Source organism: Anas platyrhynchos, chromosome 1 (genome assembly GCF_047663525.1).
Source record: "Anas platyrhynchos isolate ZD024472 breed Pekin duck chromosome 1, IASCAAS_PekinDuck_T2T, whole genome shotgun sequence".
In the NCBI taxonomy this organism is placed as follows: domain Eukaryota; kingdom Metazoa; phylum Chordata; class Aves; order Anseriformes; family Anatidae; genus Anas; species Anas platyrhynchos.
The window spans coordinates 10,523,375-10,542,278 of NC_092587.1; the positions used below are offsets into that span (position 1 = coordinate 10,523,375).

General features: G+C 35.9%; 1 protein-coding gene across 10 annotated transcripts in view; it reads left to right on the plus strand.

Moving 5' to 3' along the window:
- Positions 1 to 18,904, plus strand: part of CACNA2D1 (calcium voltage-gated channel auxiliary subunit alpha2delta 1) — a 404,961-nt gene that overhangs the window by 218,157 nt on the left and 167,900 nt on the right. For all 10 annotated transcript variants that reach the window (XR_011804797.1, XM_072027298.1, XM_027459907.3 and 7 more), the window contains exon 6: positions 17,512 to 17,641. Coding sequence is in view for 9 of the 10 variants with exons in the window: in XM_072027298.1 (XP_071883399.1) it covers positions 17,512 to 17,641 (130 nt within the window). In the remaining variant the exon portion in view is untranslated. The remainder of the gene's footprint in view (positions 1 to 17,511; positions 17,642 to 18,904) is intronic.

Here is an 18,904-nt window from a genome sequence, read left to right on the forward strand (position 1 = left end):
CATGATTTTTAAGGCTTTACATATATTTCCACACTATTTTTTGGTTAATAGCATTAACGACAATTTCTTGTTTCGTATGCAACAAGATTTAATATCAGTGCACTTGCTATGTGCCTGCGGTCCCTTAAAAAGTTCTCAGTTTTATTGATACATTTGCCATAGATTTTTCTGTGGACATTGGAGTTCTATTTCTAGTTTCTTCAGAATCCAGCAAGTTTTACTGAAAATTGGTGCCAATTCTTTTAAAATCCTTCCAGTCCCCCATATAAAAAAAGAGCTAGATCAACAGCTCTGAACATTTAGTCCCCTATTGTTCTGATGACAAGAAAATAAAATGTCCCACTAATATAGCTTAAAATGGATAGGCTGTTGGGCACTTGTGAGTAAGGAAGCTGTTCATAAAGACTGATTTCACAGAATCACAGAATCACATTTCATCCTAGAAAGCCAATCTCTTTAGGCTGTAGTCAACAGAACTGGTATACAGCACATAAAATGATGCTTTTGCTCTAGATTGCCCTTTAGAGTAGCCCACCTCCATCAGCCAAATAAAGAAAGGGGAGGGGAAGATTAGTCCTCCTGTAGCTAATGGTAAACCCACAGCAGGGTCTCTAACAGCTTCCATCTGGGCTAAACTGTCAACAGGATGATTAAGTAGCGCTGTGTTGGAGCTCTGAGGGTACTAACAAGCCCTACTAGCCCTGAAAGTCTATACATATATTACCTTATGTATACTTTCTCTTAAATGGTACCAGATCTTTTAATTATGGAAACTTTTTAATGAATGTTTCTGAAATGGGTGAGGCAACTTAGGTGGCACATTTTTTTAGAGACAGAGATTTTACTGGAGTCACCTCTGAAACACTGGTTAGTAAAACTGCTGCTGCCATCCATTTTTTAGTATCTAATAAATTCATACGTTCTGTTCTTTTATGCTGTGAACCTTTATTTAATCACGAGACATGATAGTATCTTTTTCTGTAAGAAAAAGTAGAAATAACTAGTAGCAACAATTTATTTATTAGGATTATATATCTAACTTAAGGTAGTCACTGTGTTTACCTCTATTTGGTTTATTTTGAGTTAGGCGTCCACCACCTAAAGGTCAGCTGAATCGCTTCTAGACGTGTTTTTCTCTCTTTTGACCAGGTTACTGTAATGGAGCCTTTTAAATCTTAACTCTTTGATGCTGAAGAAATTCATCTTGCAGGTCGTGCCTTCTAGCCTTCATTTGTCTCCTTTAAAATCATAACTTTACCAGAGGAACAATCCTCTAACTTGAATTGTTAACATTCTTCAGTGCATTTTGCTTCCTTTCTTCTTGTTTATGAACCACATTCAGAAGATCCTCTCTCTCATTTTTCACCTGAAGTTGAGATGAGCCTTTTTGAACCTAATGACTGCATTTGCTTGGACTTTAAAGAAAAATAAGCATGTGAAGACCAATCATTTTTGGCCTTTGGATTTCTTAGACTCTCAGATAAAACAATCAATTTGTAATCTCTTAGTACATCAATCAGTAATATACCTTTGTGCTCTTTATCATACAGCAGCAATTAGATTCTACTTGCTCATTTCCCCCACAGTGCTGTAATATGTGAACACTTCATGATAATTAATGGGTTTTATCCTCACAACAAGGTAAGAGGTATTATATTCCCATTTTTCATATCACATTGGAAAATAAAGGCAAAAATTGTAATTTAATATAGGCCTCTCAGGTTTTCACTCACTGTCCTATTCCCCAGAACCCTTTCAGTTTGATATATTGCAGTCTGTGTCATGCACTTTAATTTGCAGGTGTCAACTACTTGTGTCATCTAACTCTGTACAAGTGATGTGGTGCATGTATTGGACAACTGAGCCCAATCCACATTAGGATGCCCTTCTCCGTAAATTTTAATATTGCTTTGCCTGTTCCTCCTGTTTTCCCTTCTTGTCCTTTGTGCTCCGCCCTAGTTATATTCATCTTTACTTCACTGTCTACTCCTCTCCTCTTTTTCATACTGGTCTCTATTTTATTATGAATGATTTTGTATTTTCTTTATAGAACCTATCTAAATCGAATTTGCCTGTTTTCATTTGTTCTTCTTGCCACTATGCATTGAAATGTTCAGTTGCTTAATTTTCATCCTTCCTTGATGAAGGAACTTCTCTCTGATCTTCTCTTTGCATCTTGTTCCTTTTCTACCTTGTTAGTGAATTTTCTTGTCATATTTTTATAAACTCCTTCCTGTACAAGAAAAAACAACCTAAGGAAAAGCAGATTTTTTTTTCTTTCTTCCTTCCTTCCTTCCTTCCCTCCCCCCCCCATCCCCCCTCCCCTCTCCGCCCTCCCCCAGTGATTTAACTGAAAGAACTAAGTATTACAAATATACAAACAAATGTTTCTTTAACATTAAAGCAGTCATGCCTCATTGGAAGTTTACTGCACCTAGGTCTTACTCATTAGGCTTTAATTGAGAGCTGACAGATGTATCTCCTGGCAAGAGCTGTGTCCCTACTTAGCACCATTGATTTATTAGAGATTTCTTTAGTACAGTCCCGTGTTAGATTGCAGTTATGATTAACAGCGGTATTCCTTGTGCATTGATCATGTATTAGTAAGTAGTAGCACTTTTTATTTTTATGTTATAGAATTAACATGAAAGCCCTGGAATTACAGTTCTCTTTGGAGCATAAGTACATGCACAAAATGTGAATTAACTCTGTAATTAAGGCCAATGTATGGGTTCTGGAGTAAACAGGAGCGTGTCTATGGCTGTTTTAAATATGAAAAACATTTTTTTTGTTACTTTATGTAATGCAGGGAAAAATCCTTTAAAAATGGTATGCTGACTTTGCCTTATGGTTTAGACAGCATTTGTACATTAGTGACACCTTGTTATTTTTGAATAATGTTTGAAACATTAGGTCTCCTTGAGATTACAACTGCAGCATAAACACAGCTATCAAGTCCTTCCAAATAGTAATGATGGGGAAAAAAAAAAAAAGATATATCCACATCAGCTACTGTAAAACTAGGAAAGAATGATTATGTTTGAATGAATAATCTCCAAAAATTTCTGGTGCATTTCACATGCCACAGTTTTGGCCATACATGTATAAAGTGGAATGCATCACACAGAAAACATAGACAGTGATTGTAATAATATTTTTTCTTCTTCTTTCTAAGTATCTTTTTAGAAAACCCTAATCCTTATTGGGAAATGCAGGTCAGCTGTAACTTGTTCTCCTTCCATCCAACAAATATCTACATTTTAAAATGGAGAGCTGAGACATGAAAACAAAAAGCTATCTGGATTCTTCACTCTACTAGCTCGAGAAAGTACACATCTTATAAGTCCCCAAGCCTTTATTTATTTATTTATTTATTTATTTATTTATTTTATTAAGTGTATTTATAATCAAATACAATATTGGGCAGAAGTAAGCAGAAAATATAATTGTTGTCTAGAGACACAATTTACCTTGGTCAGCCTCTTCAGTGGAAGAGGCACTGGTCATTTAGAGGCATGTCAATGTTTTTGGAAATTTATTGACTCTTTCCTTATACCCTTATACAAATATTTTTCTTTTCTTCTTATTTATGGCATCCAGTAATGCAAAATTAACTCTGATTTGCACTTATGATTAATTTATTAAAAAGGAATCAGATAGTGAGACTGCCAGGTTTACTTGAAACCAACTCTGAACCTGTTCTGGATTCGATACCCAGTGATTTATAGTTGTCTGGTATTAATGAGCAGGAGTAAATTTAAATTTGGACTGATTTAGATTAGATATGGTAAAGTGCAGCATGGTTGTTCACTACTCAAGTACCTGGTATGGTGAGTTGACCCTGGTTAACAACCAAATGCCCACAGAGAACCTGTCTTTTGCTCACTTTTGCTATGGGTTGAGGAGGAAATGGAAGGTGAGAAGAGTCATGGATCATGATAATGACAATCTAATAGGGAAAGCAAAGCTGATGACACAAGCAAAGGGAAAAAACAAGGTAAATGAAAAACAAACATTGACTACTTCCCATGGTCATCTCCTAGAAAGCAGAGCCTCAGCACTATAAAGATTGCTGAGGAAGACACCACAGCCATGGAAATGCCATAACCATGAACGTTCCTCCTCCTTTCATGAGCTTTTGTTGTTGAGCACAGTGTCATGCAGTTTGGAATATCTCTTGGGTCAGTTTGGGTCAGCTCTCCCAGCTCTGTCCCCTCCCAGCCACCTGCCTGCCCCAGCTTACTCACTGGGGAGCATGAAGAAGAAAGAGAGAGAGCTTTGACCTTCTGCAAACACCGCTCAGTGAAAGTGAAAACTGTGTGTTATCAGCAGTATTTTAGCAACAAATCCACTGCACAGCACTATAGGGGCTGCTCTGAAGAAAATTACCTCCATCCCAGCCAGAAGCAATACACCTGGGATGTAGATAGTTCAGTCAAATGAGAATAGAGATTATTCAGTCTAAACTTTAACCATTTTCTGTGTATTTTTTCAATTTTTTAATGAAAAATAGATAGCAAACAGTGTCTTCTGAAAACCCTCTCAGCACATCAAGTTGAGCAGTTGCTTTGCTCAAACATCCCCACATGTTCATTCTTGCTGAGCCCAAACCAAAAAGGCCAGAATTTTTAGCTGCTACTAGCAGAACTCAGGAATTTGCAGGCATTTCTCCTTATAACATACACTGAAAAAAGGTGGAGTAATTTGATTTAATGAGCAAACAAGAACAGTATGTAACATATTTTTTAGTTGGGCAGCAGAAGAGAAGGAGCTGCTCTGTAAGCCAGTGTGCCAGGAGCTGCAGATTGGGCCAGACGGAGTCCTTGAGGCTCCTGAAGACACTCAATTGGCAGAAAGGTCTAGAGCTGGAGCAGGGCAGATTGGGCAGTCCAGGGATCAAGTCTCAGAGGTAACAGCTATAAAGAAAGTTTTATTGAGACTAGGAGAGTGATGCTGGGTTTCTGCAAGTCTGACTGTCAGTTGCTGGACTGAAAAGTGACACCGAATAGAAAAACCTACCCTGTGAATATAGAGGAGGATGCAGGAGGCATTGCTGTCCTAATTTACAAGATGTTATTCTTTTGTTATATTCTAGAAATTATGGATACCTAGTATATACTGGATATACTAGAGGGAATGACCTCAAGTTGTACCAGGGGAGGTTTAGGTTGGAAATTAGGATGCATTTCTTCCCAGAAAGAGTGGTCAGGCATTGATACGGGTTGCCCGGGGAGGCAGTGGAGCCACCGTCTCTGGGGGTGTTCAAGGAAAGGTTGAACGTGGTGCTTAGGGACATGGTTTAGTGGGTGACTTTGGTGGTAGCGTGGTGGTTGGACGAGATGATCTTTGAGGTCTTTTCCAACCTTAATTATTCTATGATTCTCTGATCATAGAATATACTTACTTTGATACAAAAGGTATAGAATTTCCATTGGAATGAATATATTTGGAAAAAAAAAAGAACCAACTTAAACAGGTGGATTCATGTTTTATCTTTTTTATGCAACCAAATAATTGTGTTTTGGGGGTGCTGTGTCTCTCACACTGCAGTCTATAACAAAGATAATGTTTATGATTAAAATATACTCTTCTTGTTATAGTGAGTATGTGGCAAAATCTTATTATTATGTAGCACTAAGCATCTTCCCTATAGCTTATGGGGAGGAGGAGTAACCAGGCAAACCATAGGTTGATGTTCTTCGGCCTTACGTCTGCTGTTCTTCATGTTTATATAATAGTGCTTACTATTCCTATTTCTAGTAATTTTGTGGTAACTTGACTTCCAAGCCTTTTAGGAAAATGCATACACCAATGTTTTTGTTGCGTACTTTCCTCTTTCATATTTGGAATCTGGGACTACCATTTCTAACGGTGTGATTTGAATGCCATACTTCGGAAAATGAGCATTTGAACTGACAGTGAGTGCCTGACTGACATTAGCTGCTTTAGTACCAAAAGGTTTTGGACTTTTCACTGAGGAATATGTGCCTTTCACCAAGTGTCATTGAGAGAGAGATGTTGGGTTGCTCCATTTCAAGGTATTACAGGAAAGCTTGAGTCCAGCCCACAGGGAGAGAAGGCATCCCTTTGAGCTTCCTATTGAAATTATAATGATCTGTTGCCACAGGGACTAAGAGTTTCCTTTCTTTATTTTTTTCTTTATTTCTTTCTTTCTGGTTAAAAAACTAGGTGTCAGGTTTATATTCCTTTATTCAAATTTGCACAAGTCTACCCTTCTCCCAGATGAGTACATTTTCAAGGCTGCAAAGAAAAATACATGATAATGAAATATATGACTGCCCCAAAGCTACCTCCTACTTGTGAAACAGAGTTATGAAATAATAATGGCAAGAGTGATAACTGTAGTTGTCAATGTCCTAAAAAGATGAGGAAGTTCTTAATGCAGAGAATCCTACCTTGAAGGCAGATTTGCACAAAAGAGCAGTGCTTGAAGTCTCCCCATGGAGGCTAAGTTTATGTCACATCACAGATCAAAATTCAGCCCTCAAGGCAGTGATTCATCAGTTTAACAGAAAATTGCTTCCTTGAGGGTATTTCATACTAATATCAAATGCATGACTACTAACAATTACAGTGAATGCAGCGTAATTGTTTATTGGTAAATAACAGCAACTCACAAATCTGAATTTGTTATGGAGTGTTTATAGCATTGGAAGTAGTGATTTCTGTTGAGCTCTGTGTTGCCGAATTCTAGATAACAATGCTGTGAGAGCATTTTGACATGTCATATTTAAATGTACTGGTCACATTGATTTTTTATTTTTTTTTAAGTGGTCCAAAACAAACAAAAAAGCCTTAATCTGATATTTTCATATGGGCGACTGAAGGCAAAAACAGGACTTGAAAGCTGCAAGTCATATCAAGAAACCTGTAATAGAGCACTTACAGTATTTTAGTAAGTGTTAAGAATCAAGATAACTAAATCACAAAAGCTTTAAGTCATGTTTACAAATTTGAGAGGTGTAAAAAAAAGGAAAAAATAAAATGCGCTGATAGCTGTGTCCCCTGTGGCTTCTGCTGGCCTACTGCTTACTTATAATGTCAAATGAAACAAATGGCTAAATTAGCTCTTCATCATTTGTATGTCTGAGATAAGGAGCTATTATTATTACAAAATTGTCTTTAATAATCAGTTTGTATATTGGAGAATGGAGACACACTAAATTCCCCATTCTGGAAATATACAGTTATTATTAATTGATCAGGAGATTAATATATAACCTTACTTTCCTCAGAAGTCCTGAAATGCTACATTACTTGGAGATATAACACCATATTGGCTTACTTGGAGGTACCTTCAGAGTAGTTTATCATCCTGAATATATCCCCATACAGGAAATAATACATGCATTGCACTGTTGTGGGGTCTTCAGAGAGTTCCCTGTGGTTTGAGTTATCTGCAGTGCAGTTCCTCAGCTGTTTTGCCTTGCTCCTGACTCTGCAAAAGACAGTTTTTCTGAGGTAGTCAAAACCATCTGCAGAAGGCCAGATCACATTGCCTGGCATTTCCACACACAAAGATAATGTCCCCATTATCTTTGGAGAATGGACGAAAAAGCAGTAGATTGAAGAATGTAACTATAGCTAGTATAAAGCATTTCATTTTTAGATATGTATAAGATGATGATCAGTCTATTCTATGAAGTGTAAGGTTTTCTTATTGTATCCAGCGTTAATCTTTTCTGCAGTTCTCTACATTAAACCCCTAGTTTCCTTTACTTGCCATAAATACGGCTAAGCAGCTACAGACAAGAGTTTGAAGCCTCTTGTTTTATGCAAGGTCATTTACACTGCAGTTCTGCACCTTTATCACGTCTTTCGAAACTTGGGCTGAATAGGAAATAATCTGGGGTTTTGGTTCAGAAGCACTTCTTGCCCGCCTGGCTGCAAAGGGTCACCTCTGCTTCTGCTTCTTCAGTTGCCTTCTGCCTTCTAGACTTTGAGTGTTGGTGTGTGAAGAGGTGAATTACAGCTAATCCTGCAGCTCTTCTTTACAGTATGCATTGCTGGTAATGTTATTTTAATCCAGCGAGGAATCACATTTGTCCAGATATTAAAACTTTTGAATTTGGCTTCAGCTGACCCTTTACAAAGGTATTTTCCTTTGCTGACAGTTTCTGTGAGTTCTTGCAATATCTGAAAGCTGACCTGTTTCTTCTGCCTTATTTTTTTTTCTTTTTCTCATTTCATCTTCTTTTTTTCTGATGTGCTTCTCTTCTTGGACAGAATGACCTTCTAAAATTCCTCCCAGTCTCTATGAATGTCATTCTTATTTGCTGCATTTTTAAGTTTTCACCATACTAACATTTTTTAAATCCATCTATACTTGCAGATATAACTGCATTATGGCAGTTAACTCAAATTATGATACTTTATTGAGTCTGCAGGGGAAGTCTGTGGTCCATACATGTATGTAACTCAGAGGTCAGTCTGTGGCTTTGTGTTACCTAACACTTTTTATCTACATAGATACAGCAGGCATTTAATTAGTGAAAAGCTGCATTATATTTACGTGGGCATTAATTAGTGAGTGATGTTTGTATAGTGTTTAGAGCCCCATTAGTCTTAACTCAGAGAATCAGAGAAAAAATTACATTAGGAGGATTTCTGGAGGTCATGCAGTCCAACCTCCTTCTCAAAGAGGGCTTTACTGTTGTTAATGTTGTTATTGACACAGAAGACTGACAAATTAAGAAGAAGGAGCAACAACCAATTGATATGCTGTGAGATGTACAAAATCTGGACTCCAACCAGTATGATGAAGATAAGAATGTGCTGTGAAACCAGATCAGTCAATGGCTTAGCAAAGCATGGCAAAGACAACTGCATCAGATGAAAAAATCAGATTAATTAAATGTTCACAGTCAGTGGGTATTATGACTAATTCCTGATGAAGCATTAAGATGATTTAACAGTTCTTATTCTCCGAGGGATATTACCTTTAATCAGATGTGGGGGTGCTGAAAGATAGTGCAATTTATTCCAATAAAAGTAGAATAGTGCCTAGTTTGGATGTTATATAAAAAATCTAAATTATTCAGAATGCATTATGGTCTTGGAACTGTAGATGATCAGGTATTTTGCAGGACTTTTGGCTACAATCAATATGTGTTGTTTATTTTCATTTATTATTTTTTCCGCTTTTATTACTGTTGGTACTCTAATGGGATGTGAGTACAATGATTTGAATGAGGCTATGATTTTTTTAAAAAAATCACTGTGTCTTTTTTGTACTGCTTGTAACATTTGAATCAGTTAAGATGTGCTTTTATATTAACATTACAATACATATATATTTATATTCCTCATACATATATAGTTATATTCCTCGTGGTGTCTAATGACATCATCTTGTCCAGTCAAGCTGCAGCCAAGGTCAGACCAGTCTAGGGCTGAAGCAAATAGTTACACCCAATACACCATACCTTAATGACGGCAGGAAAATCACTCCTAGTGACCACGATGGTCCTAAATCCCTGAGTTTTCTTAGAGCATCACCCCATATAGAAGAGAACCAGGTGAATTTGAGAGTTTCAGATGGGTTTACACATAATGACCCCTGAACTCATGACCAGGATATGCTACCCAGGAAGGGTATGGAGATGTTGCCTGAGCCTGCAGGGATAGAATTAGCAAGGTCAAAGTTCAGTTGGGATGATCCATGGGATCAGATGGGATTGATCCAAGGGTGCTGATGTCATTATGAGGCAGCTCTCCATCATCCTTGAAACACTGGCAGAGATTCCTCATGACTGGAGGAAAAATAAAAGAAAATAAAAAAGGTCACACATCTTTAGGAAGATAAATGTCTTATGTGCCTAAATGTTTAAAATATGTATTTAATTTTGCCTACCCTTGTAGTTAAAGAGAATATTGGAGATGGGATAAATTAATTTTTACATATTGATGTTACAAGAGCTGTCTTACTTTGAGGTGAAAATCAGCTGTAATCTGTAACAATGAGAAAATATCATAACTTTCAATTGCATTTTGATTATTAAATAAGAAATCAAGATTTCAACTTAAAAAAATGTCAGTTTTAGGAAGGAAAAGCTGACTGCATAGGTCTCTGTAAAATAAAACCTGTTAATTGCTAATATACTCCGGTGACTTCAGATTTCCAGTCCCTCATCCTGCTGCCTGCTCTAGTCTCCCTACCCTCAACTTGTTAGGACACTTACAAAATAGAGTCTCTCTGCCTTTTTAAATCACAAGCAGATGTACGGTGACATGCTTGGGTTTATCATGTTGAAAACAGGCTGACTCTTTCATTTTCCTGCTTGCAAAATTTTAGAGAAGTTTTATTTAATGCTTTGCGCAAGAATAAGTCCTATGGATATGATTCTAAATAAAATAGTGTATCAGTCCTTTTAAAGTTTATCTTGACAACAGGGGTGATAAAATGCAGGAATAATCATTAGAAATTGCTGTTATAATTTTCATTAACTGTTCATATCCTTTATAACTGTTTGTTGTTTTTTGTTTTTTTTTTTTTTTTTTTTTTCATTCTAGGATTTTTTTTTTTTTAGCTTATTGCCAAATGATTTCTTATGTCTTAAAAATACTACATGTAATCAGAAATGAAGAAAATAGTTTTATTATCATTAAGAAACTAGAATTCCCTGAGTCACGGTTATTTAAGGCACACTCATACATGTAGATTGAATATTAGCTCTTTCAGGCAGTTGAATTTGAAAAACTTTGTTTTTAAACTCTCTCCAAATGAACAAATTAGAAAAAAACAAAAAAACAATGATCATTTTCATCTGATCCTTTATAATGGGATTCACAGTTCTGCTACTGCAGGGCCAGAATTTCCCAGCCCTTATGAATTACATTAAGTGAATTACATCAAGGATTCATTTATTCAAGAAACCATATATTTCATGATGCAATGAGTTTGGTGAGTAGGTTGAGATACAAAGAAAAGGGAAACACTACTATGATTAGTATATATAATATTTTTCTCATTAGGAACTGCAAACCATGAATGTCTGATAAGTGAATGCATAAAGCAGGTTTTTAACTGTCCATAAAAAAGAACATAGTTTTTTTTGTTTGTTTGTTTGTTTTTTTAGAAGAAGAGTATACAGGGACAAGTCTGTGAGAAGATATATAGAAATGATTATCAACAAAGGATAATTTGCATTCAGAGAAATAACTAAAGAGGCAAATAAATGTTTTTTAATTAGTTTGACTCTGAGTTTGGTACATGCTAAATTATTCAGGTGGCAGAATGCTGAAAATAAAATGACTGCTATAAAATAAATACATTTTTTTTAAAGAGGTAAGCACTCAGTCCAGAGTTCCATTCATTTTCTTACTTGTATCCAATAACCACATTTAAAGCACTCTTTACATTCTAAATAAATTATCCTTGATCGTGACATACTAGCATTTCCAAACGAAAATATTTTTCTACATCTTATGTCACCCAGGCCCTGTATATTATGTTTAACACCTCTGTTGTCTAACAGAAGGAGTAAGAATCTTTAAGTTAAGAAGCCAAATGTTTTCTTACTATAACTCTTCATAGAGTTCTGTCATTAGGAGCCTGGAGTAGACAGAAGGATGACAGTTTATTTAAAATCTTAATGTAGCCGCATAAAGACTGCAGTCACCCACTGACATACAAACAAAACCGAAGGAAACTGTTTGCAGTTATGTCACAACCACCTAAATTCCATTTGTCAATTTACCCACATCTGGAAAATCACATATATTGAAAGGAAATGGATGAAAAAAACGTTATCAGAAAGCAATGCAGTTACTAAATTCCCTAAAATGCTATTGGGAATTTTGTAGCTGTTGGAAATGTATTCTACCTGCCTTTTCCAAATGAATTTCAGTGTCATATCTGTAGAAAGGTAGTTTCCATCCTTTCCCTTTTGTAGGCATATTGCTGGTGATTCAAGCAACTTCATATTTTACTCTCCACTTTACTCTCAGCATCAGCCCCAGCTGCAACTTTTTAATGGGCCTTTTTAAAGCAACATTACAGGGAGAACATATATAGTTGTGTTGGATTATGTTACTGGGGAAATGCAAAAACAGTTTTGAGTGAGGGGAGCAATAGCTGAATGAAGTGACAATATGAGAGTATTTCTAAAGCATAGATCTGTGATTGGACAAAAAGGACAGGCAGCAAGACTCTACCATTTAAAATTAGGTGTAGAAATTTAAACGGATATTCAGAAATCAAGAAGGATCAAAATCCTAGAGATGAAGATAAAAACTTGGAAATCTATAAGGAAAGAGAAAAGGGAATGACAAAGGAAGAATTCTGTCTTCTCTGGACCCATAACAATTCTAATTCCATCTCTACATTCATTCTCTAAAATGTCATTGATATGTACAGACTGAGGTTTATGCAAAACACATTTCCTAGATGCTAGGTCAGTGCAAAATACTAGCAAAGAATTCCTTTCTATTTTACATAACAATGAAAAGCAGATGCCTTTGTTTCTTGCTGGATGTCTGTTCAGCAATTATCAAAAGGAAATCTACTTCCTGTTCTGTTGTTCTGCTGCTAAAACTGCTTTGATGCTTTCAGCAACTTGTACCTCATTTCTGAAAACAGTTTGCCTTCAGAAAACAACTGAAGGTTTTATTTAGCTTTTCGTTTGTTTGTTTGTTTCACTGGTGGTATTAATGAATGAAAGCTGTTTTCTGATCTTCAGTTTTAAGCAGCGACAAGAAGCAGAAAAAAAAGTGTTTTATATTTATAGAGAAAATAATTCTAATTTCTACAGTAAGACAGTGCTTTTCCACTAAATGAAAATGTACTAGTATAGATATGAATTCCACTTATTTTCATATAACTATGATGGTATTGCTATGATGGTTGCATGGGTTCTGGAGCAATCTGGTCTGGTGGGAGGTGTTCCTACCCATGGCAGGAGTGTTGGAACTGGATGGGTTTTAAGGTCCCTTCCAGCCCAAACCGTTCTGTGATTCTATGATGATAAAAAAGTAACTGAATGCTGTGGTAAAGAGTTGGGATATGTTTAGGTGCAGTGAAATGGGCAGCTAAGCTATGTCTAAATTCCTAGAACTGTTTTTTTTTTTTTCATTTTCATTTAATGCGACATCTTTCTGTGATACTTCTTGGCATAAAGCTTCCAGTTGCCATATGAACATAAAGTAGTTTATGTTCACAAAGCCCTTGAGAGAGCAGTTGCATTATTTCAAGTATGTATTTGGTTTATAAAATCACAGGTGGAATCACAGAATGGAAGATAACCTTCATTTTATGTTAGATCATGCCATAAGTGATTTAGCCAAGATCACAAGGAATGTCTCCAGAAAAATCCATTTCATGTGGGTCTTATCTGTAATATCATTTTCCCTTCATTCTGAGAGAGATCTGCAGACACACAAGAAAAAGAAAAAAAAAAAAAAGAAGAAAAAAAAAAACTTGATTAAAAAAAAAAATCAAGTATTTAAATTGCACAAATGTGACCTTAAAGGCTTTTAACTTCTTTACAAGGAACAGAGAAATGTTTCTGGAAATTCTTTTCAGAGAAATGAGTGAGCTATTTTGCTGACTGACAGTGGTAGGTAACAACGTAATTCAATCAGTGAAGACCAGGTTTGAACAGATAGAAAATTAATCTTCAGTCACTATTTCATGTGGGACTTTCCTGTGCCAATATTGATTGCATTTCAGTTTCTGACTTGAAAGAGAAGTTGTTTGGAGTTGGATTTTAATTGTGTTCACAAACCAGATTACTTTCCTCCAAAACAGGTGTTTTACTACTTTCCTGAAAACAAACTTTCAATGGTTATTAAAATTGTAATAACCAGTGCAACAATCTAGTCAGACTTTTGATAGAAATACCAGATGTAAACAATTACTAACATTGGGGTTTTCCTTTTTCATCTTTTCTAATCCTTCTTTTTCTAATATAAAAGTAGCTTACTTATAACTCATATATTTGACAGCTGAAAACTAAATAGTTCTTACTTTATATAGAAGGCTCCACTATAAATATTGAATATGTAATGCCATGCACAGCATTAGTGTTGCTAGCCAAGAGGTGTTCACTGAGTGCAACTACCTTAATTGTTTCTGATACTTGCCTGTTGTCTGTAGATCTTTTTCAGACACCTTTAGATTTAATAGCAAAATTAATGCCATGTGAAGGGAACTACAGAGCTTTTAGAGGATTTTTCTGGGTTTGGGGGGCAGACATATACACGGGTTCACAGTTGTACATCACAAACTACTCCCAGGAGGTCAACAACAAGGACCTAAAAGCTTCTGGGTTATTACAGGTAGTTTTGGTAGATTCCCTGTCCTGCACCACGGTCGCAGAGGTTGTTATAAAATGCAGTTCAGGTGGAGCAGGTGAATCACTTAAATCAAAACAATAATAATAATTGAAGAGGTTTTAGATGCATGTTCTTGTTTTTGGTGTTGTGGAATATTGGTAGGAAGAATAGAATCTCAGTCTTTATACTGGGCATTGCTGTGGGGGCACTTGGTATGTGTGCTGTTGTAAATATGGGAAATAGACTTTGTATTTGAAAATTTAAGGTGTTTGGGTGGAGTACTTAAGTTCTTTCAACTTCACCAAAGTCAATCAGACGTTGGTAGTAGACTTGAAGCTTCTTCCATAGCACATAATTTACAGGAAAGACTGAAGGCTAGTATCTGTTACTCAGAATGAAAGTCCAAGCACTGATGAAAGTTTAATGTTCAGATGCTTCAGAAATTTCAATAAAAATGTAAATGTACTGGAGTATCAAAACCTCTGTCCAAGATCTTACATTATGGACCTTACAGTTTACCCCTTTTTCTTTCCCTCCCTCTAAACATTCATTGTGGAAAATCAGTTGGAAAAAAATCTTATGACACCAACTGATTATGGTATTTGATTGTAATAATATGGCTTGATGCCCCGCCCCCCCCCCCCCCCCCCCCTTTTTTTTTTCTTTTTCCTGAAGTGTTCCGTGAAAGTGACAGGAAATTGCAGTTGTTGGTACTAATTTCAAAAATAGTGTGTTAGGTTTTTTTAATCAATTGGTTTGCAGGCAGGAGAGAAATTTTCTTACACGAATGATTGATTGTTGAGACTGCATTTGCAGAATTAGACAAACTCATTACCTTGAGCAGCATGGAGCCAAAAGATAACGTGTGAAAAGAACTCCTGAATTTGCTTAATGTTGCACAGCATTCCAGGTCTGGGAAATAAATCAATCAATAAATAGTGTCTAATATTTTAGGAATAATAATAATAAAGTAAAAATTGACCCAAATTACAATGCCTAAAGTCATCATAATGCTGTGTCACTTCAAATTATAGAACACACCAACTATTACTGATCCTGGCTCCAGTTTACAAACTTCAAAGTAAGCTGTAATGGTGTCACCTTCTTGTAAAATTAAGCAAGTGGCATACTGGATCAAGACATTCCAGGTTGCATGGTCATGGTACAAGCATTTCCTGTGTTTTGTGTTTTTTTTTGTTTGTTTGTTTTTTTCTCCACTTCCCAAAGGTAAAACACTACTTTATTAGAAACATCTTCATACGGATGTGTTCTATTCAGACATCCTCTGGCAGCCTCCAAACCTCCAAACACCAAGTAGATGTGTCTACTAGAATTATTAATGAAAATAGCCCGCAGGAAAGTAAACAGCATCATCTTGCCTTAAGTTTTCCAAGGAGAATAATGTTGTTAAGTAATTAGTGCATTGTATCAATTTAGATTATTAAATGTCATAATATACATGAATTAAAAAGATCATCCTGTACTTTGAGTGTTCAGACTTGTGCCTTCCCTTCTGTCTCATCCATCAGAACTGGGTTAAGTGATAAGTAACAAGCTTAACTTCCTGGCATAAGGTATGGTAGCTATGCTGCGTAAACGAAAAAAAGTAGTCAGAATTAGTGCCCGCTTTCTTTTCTTCCGGAAGTTTAATAGACTTGCATTGTGATATGTAGCTCACCTAATTCTAGACAGCTGTGTTACAGGCACTTACATCTAGGGTAATTGCCCTAGAGCTACCTTTATTGTTGATGGGAAGAAGGAGGCACTGCGAAGACACGAGTCATGTCATGGGAAAATAGGTATCTAATTAAGATGTGATGAATTGTACTCTAAAAGTGCCCATTTCTCTTCATTGACTACAAAGGCAGCCTGGGGTGATTAACTCACGTATAGACTGCTATGTCGTTGAAATCAGTGCATGTCACTGTTTGAATGAGTTCTGCCCTTAGTGTTTCCAAAGGAAACCACCTCTGAAACTCATCTGATACATCTGCTTACTTCAGGCAGCATTCAAACCTGTACTTACAATAACATTTTTCTATGGTCCTGTGATGAAGAAGATGAGGAAACTGAAGTTTAATTAAGATATTTTGTGGGTAAATTGAAATTCATCTGTCTATATTGATAGGGGATAATAGACACAGTGAAAGTACATAAAGAATAACTTCAGCCCATGTATGTGTGCCTGGCCCACCAGATAGATGTTTCTTTGTCAGCACTATTTTTCAAGTATATTAAATTTTTTAAAAATTATGACTTTGTAGTATTAAAAAGATCTGTATTACTGCCTGCAATTGCTGGCCTAAGTAATAATTTGGTATCATAGCTGACTCATTATTGATTTAAGTGGCAGTCTGCTCATGCCATGGAGACTCCTGTTCAAACTGCAGATGAGGCAGGTGAAGATACTACCCTCTTCTCTTTGATTTTCACTATCTCGTTGGTTTCCATACTTCATACAAGGTCTGTAGCTGAATTTAAAAAAATAAAAAGTTTGTTTCACAGAATTTCTAAAACCCAGTCCAAGTGACTGAGTGGATCGGAAGGAATCAAGAAGCAGTGGTGCAGACAGGTGAGGAAGGAAGGAAACCTGAGGCAGGCTGGTGGTGGTGAGCACCTGAGTGTTTGGGAGCCTTTCCACCCAGGCAGCTGTAGCCAGGATAGTACATGACATTTCCTCAGAACTTATTAATAACATAAACCAGTGAATAAAATGTGTGAAAATCGGAACTTACGAAAAGGCTTCATTTCCTGTCTCTCTCACGTGTGCCTCACTGTTTCTCAAAAATATATTTATGAAATGTATATTATTGGTATCATTTTAGATTTGTGATTTAACTATATAGTCTATAGAAATAAAAATGAGATATTCACTATTTAAGATTCAGTACAAATTATTACAAGTAATAAAGAATAATGTAGTTGCCTTTTGTTATGGGTGTAAAAATTCCATGAGCTTATGAAATTAGGTTTATAAGGTGTTAGGCTCTCATTTTCCTTTTGCAGCTTTTCATTTCACCGAGTTCCATTGGATGACTTGTAATTCATAATGAATTATACACAAGCATTTCTGGACCTGAAGCAAACAAATATGTTTATACAGAAATGCAAAATTTTAGCTATAAGAGAAAGTCTATGAGTCTGTCGTGTAAAAAGAGGAATTGTTTTTAGCATACATTGTAATACTTTGTACTTCATATGTCTTTCTTTAAAAAGCCTGAAAAGAATGACACTGAATCTGGCAGCCAGAGAATCAGACCAGTATTTGAAGAAGATCCTGTTTTCCGAAGGCAAACGTCTTACCAACATGCAGCAGTCCACATACCAACAGATATTTATGAAGGCTGTAAGTAGCACATGAACAAAGTGATTTTACTATAATATTAAGCTTATTATTTGTGTCCCATTCTTCAAAGAAAATAACTTCCACACCAATTTTTCATCTCTATTTTTAGTACAGATGTTGAGACTGTCTTTTTTCCTTCCTTTAATGATGCTTCAGATATGTGCTCTATTAGGCATATGATTCATCTTACGATTCAGGTGGAGCCATAATTAAAGAGAACTATTAGAGAAGGATCTGAATTTCCAAAACTGAACTGGAGGTGAAAGAAAATTCTTGCATATTTTAATTTTCATATCCATTCTTTCTCTGTGCTGTGTTCTTACTTAACATAAATGATTCTTGACAGTTCTTTACGTGGCTTTGACCTCAGGCAGAGATGAGTACTGAAATCATTTTTAAGTGTCCCAAAAGCATATACAGTTCCAGCAAAAAACATGCTGTGCAAGATGGTAGTACTTACACTGCATGCAGTGCATTTCCAGAATTGTAGTAACAGGTTAGCATAAAATTTGAATAAACTCTTTCTAAATAGTGTTAAAATATATTTACACACATATATTGCGAAGGAGTCTGTAATTGTAACAGTATTTCATAATTTGGTATTCATGTTATCTTTCAGGATGAAAGTAATTTCTTTTTTTTTCTGTGTTCATTGTGTAGAAAAAAATCTTTATCCATTAAGAAGACATTTCAGCATTCAAAATGGCTGCATAATTTTAAAAAGGGAGGAAAAATGGAATAGGATCCACATTTTTTAAGTTCATTGTTTAGGGTGCTAATTTCAACTATGCAGCCTTTCTCCTCTTTCAAAATCTCATCAAGAAGAAAGAGACCCTGATGTGACCTGAGCTCTTTAAAATTCATGGCCACCGTTCCTTCTGGCTTACATAAATGACACGGGGATGAAAATGGAAATGTCAGTGTGATGGGGGAAAGAATCATAGTAGCTGGTATTCTTACATGGTGTGCTTGAATGACAGACCTAGAGGATTATTCTGGGATTCTGGCTTTAATAAATGGTAAGGTGCACCTTAATTGCAGGATTACAGGGAAGAGACAGGTCATTTCCTTTGCTTATTTATTTATTTATTTATTTTCAGAGTATTGATACTTTGCTGTTAAACAAAAACTTGTCTGTAATAAGGATTTTTTAACACCATGTGAACTTTAATATGATTGTCATCATAACACTATGTAAAATGTGTTGTTCTGTCAAATTTAATACTGTAGGTAGTATTCCTAAGAACACTTATGTCCCCTAAA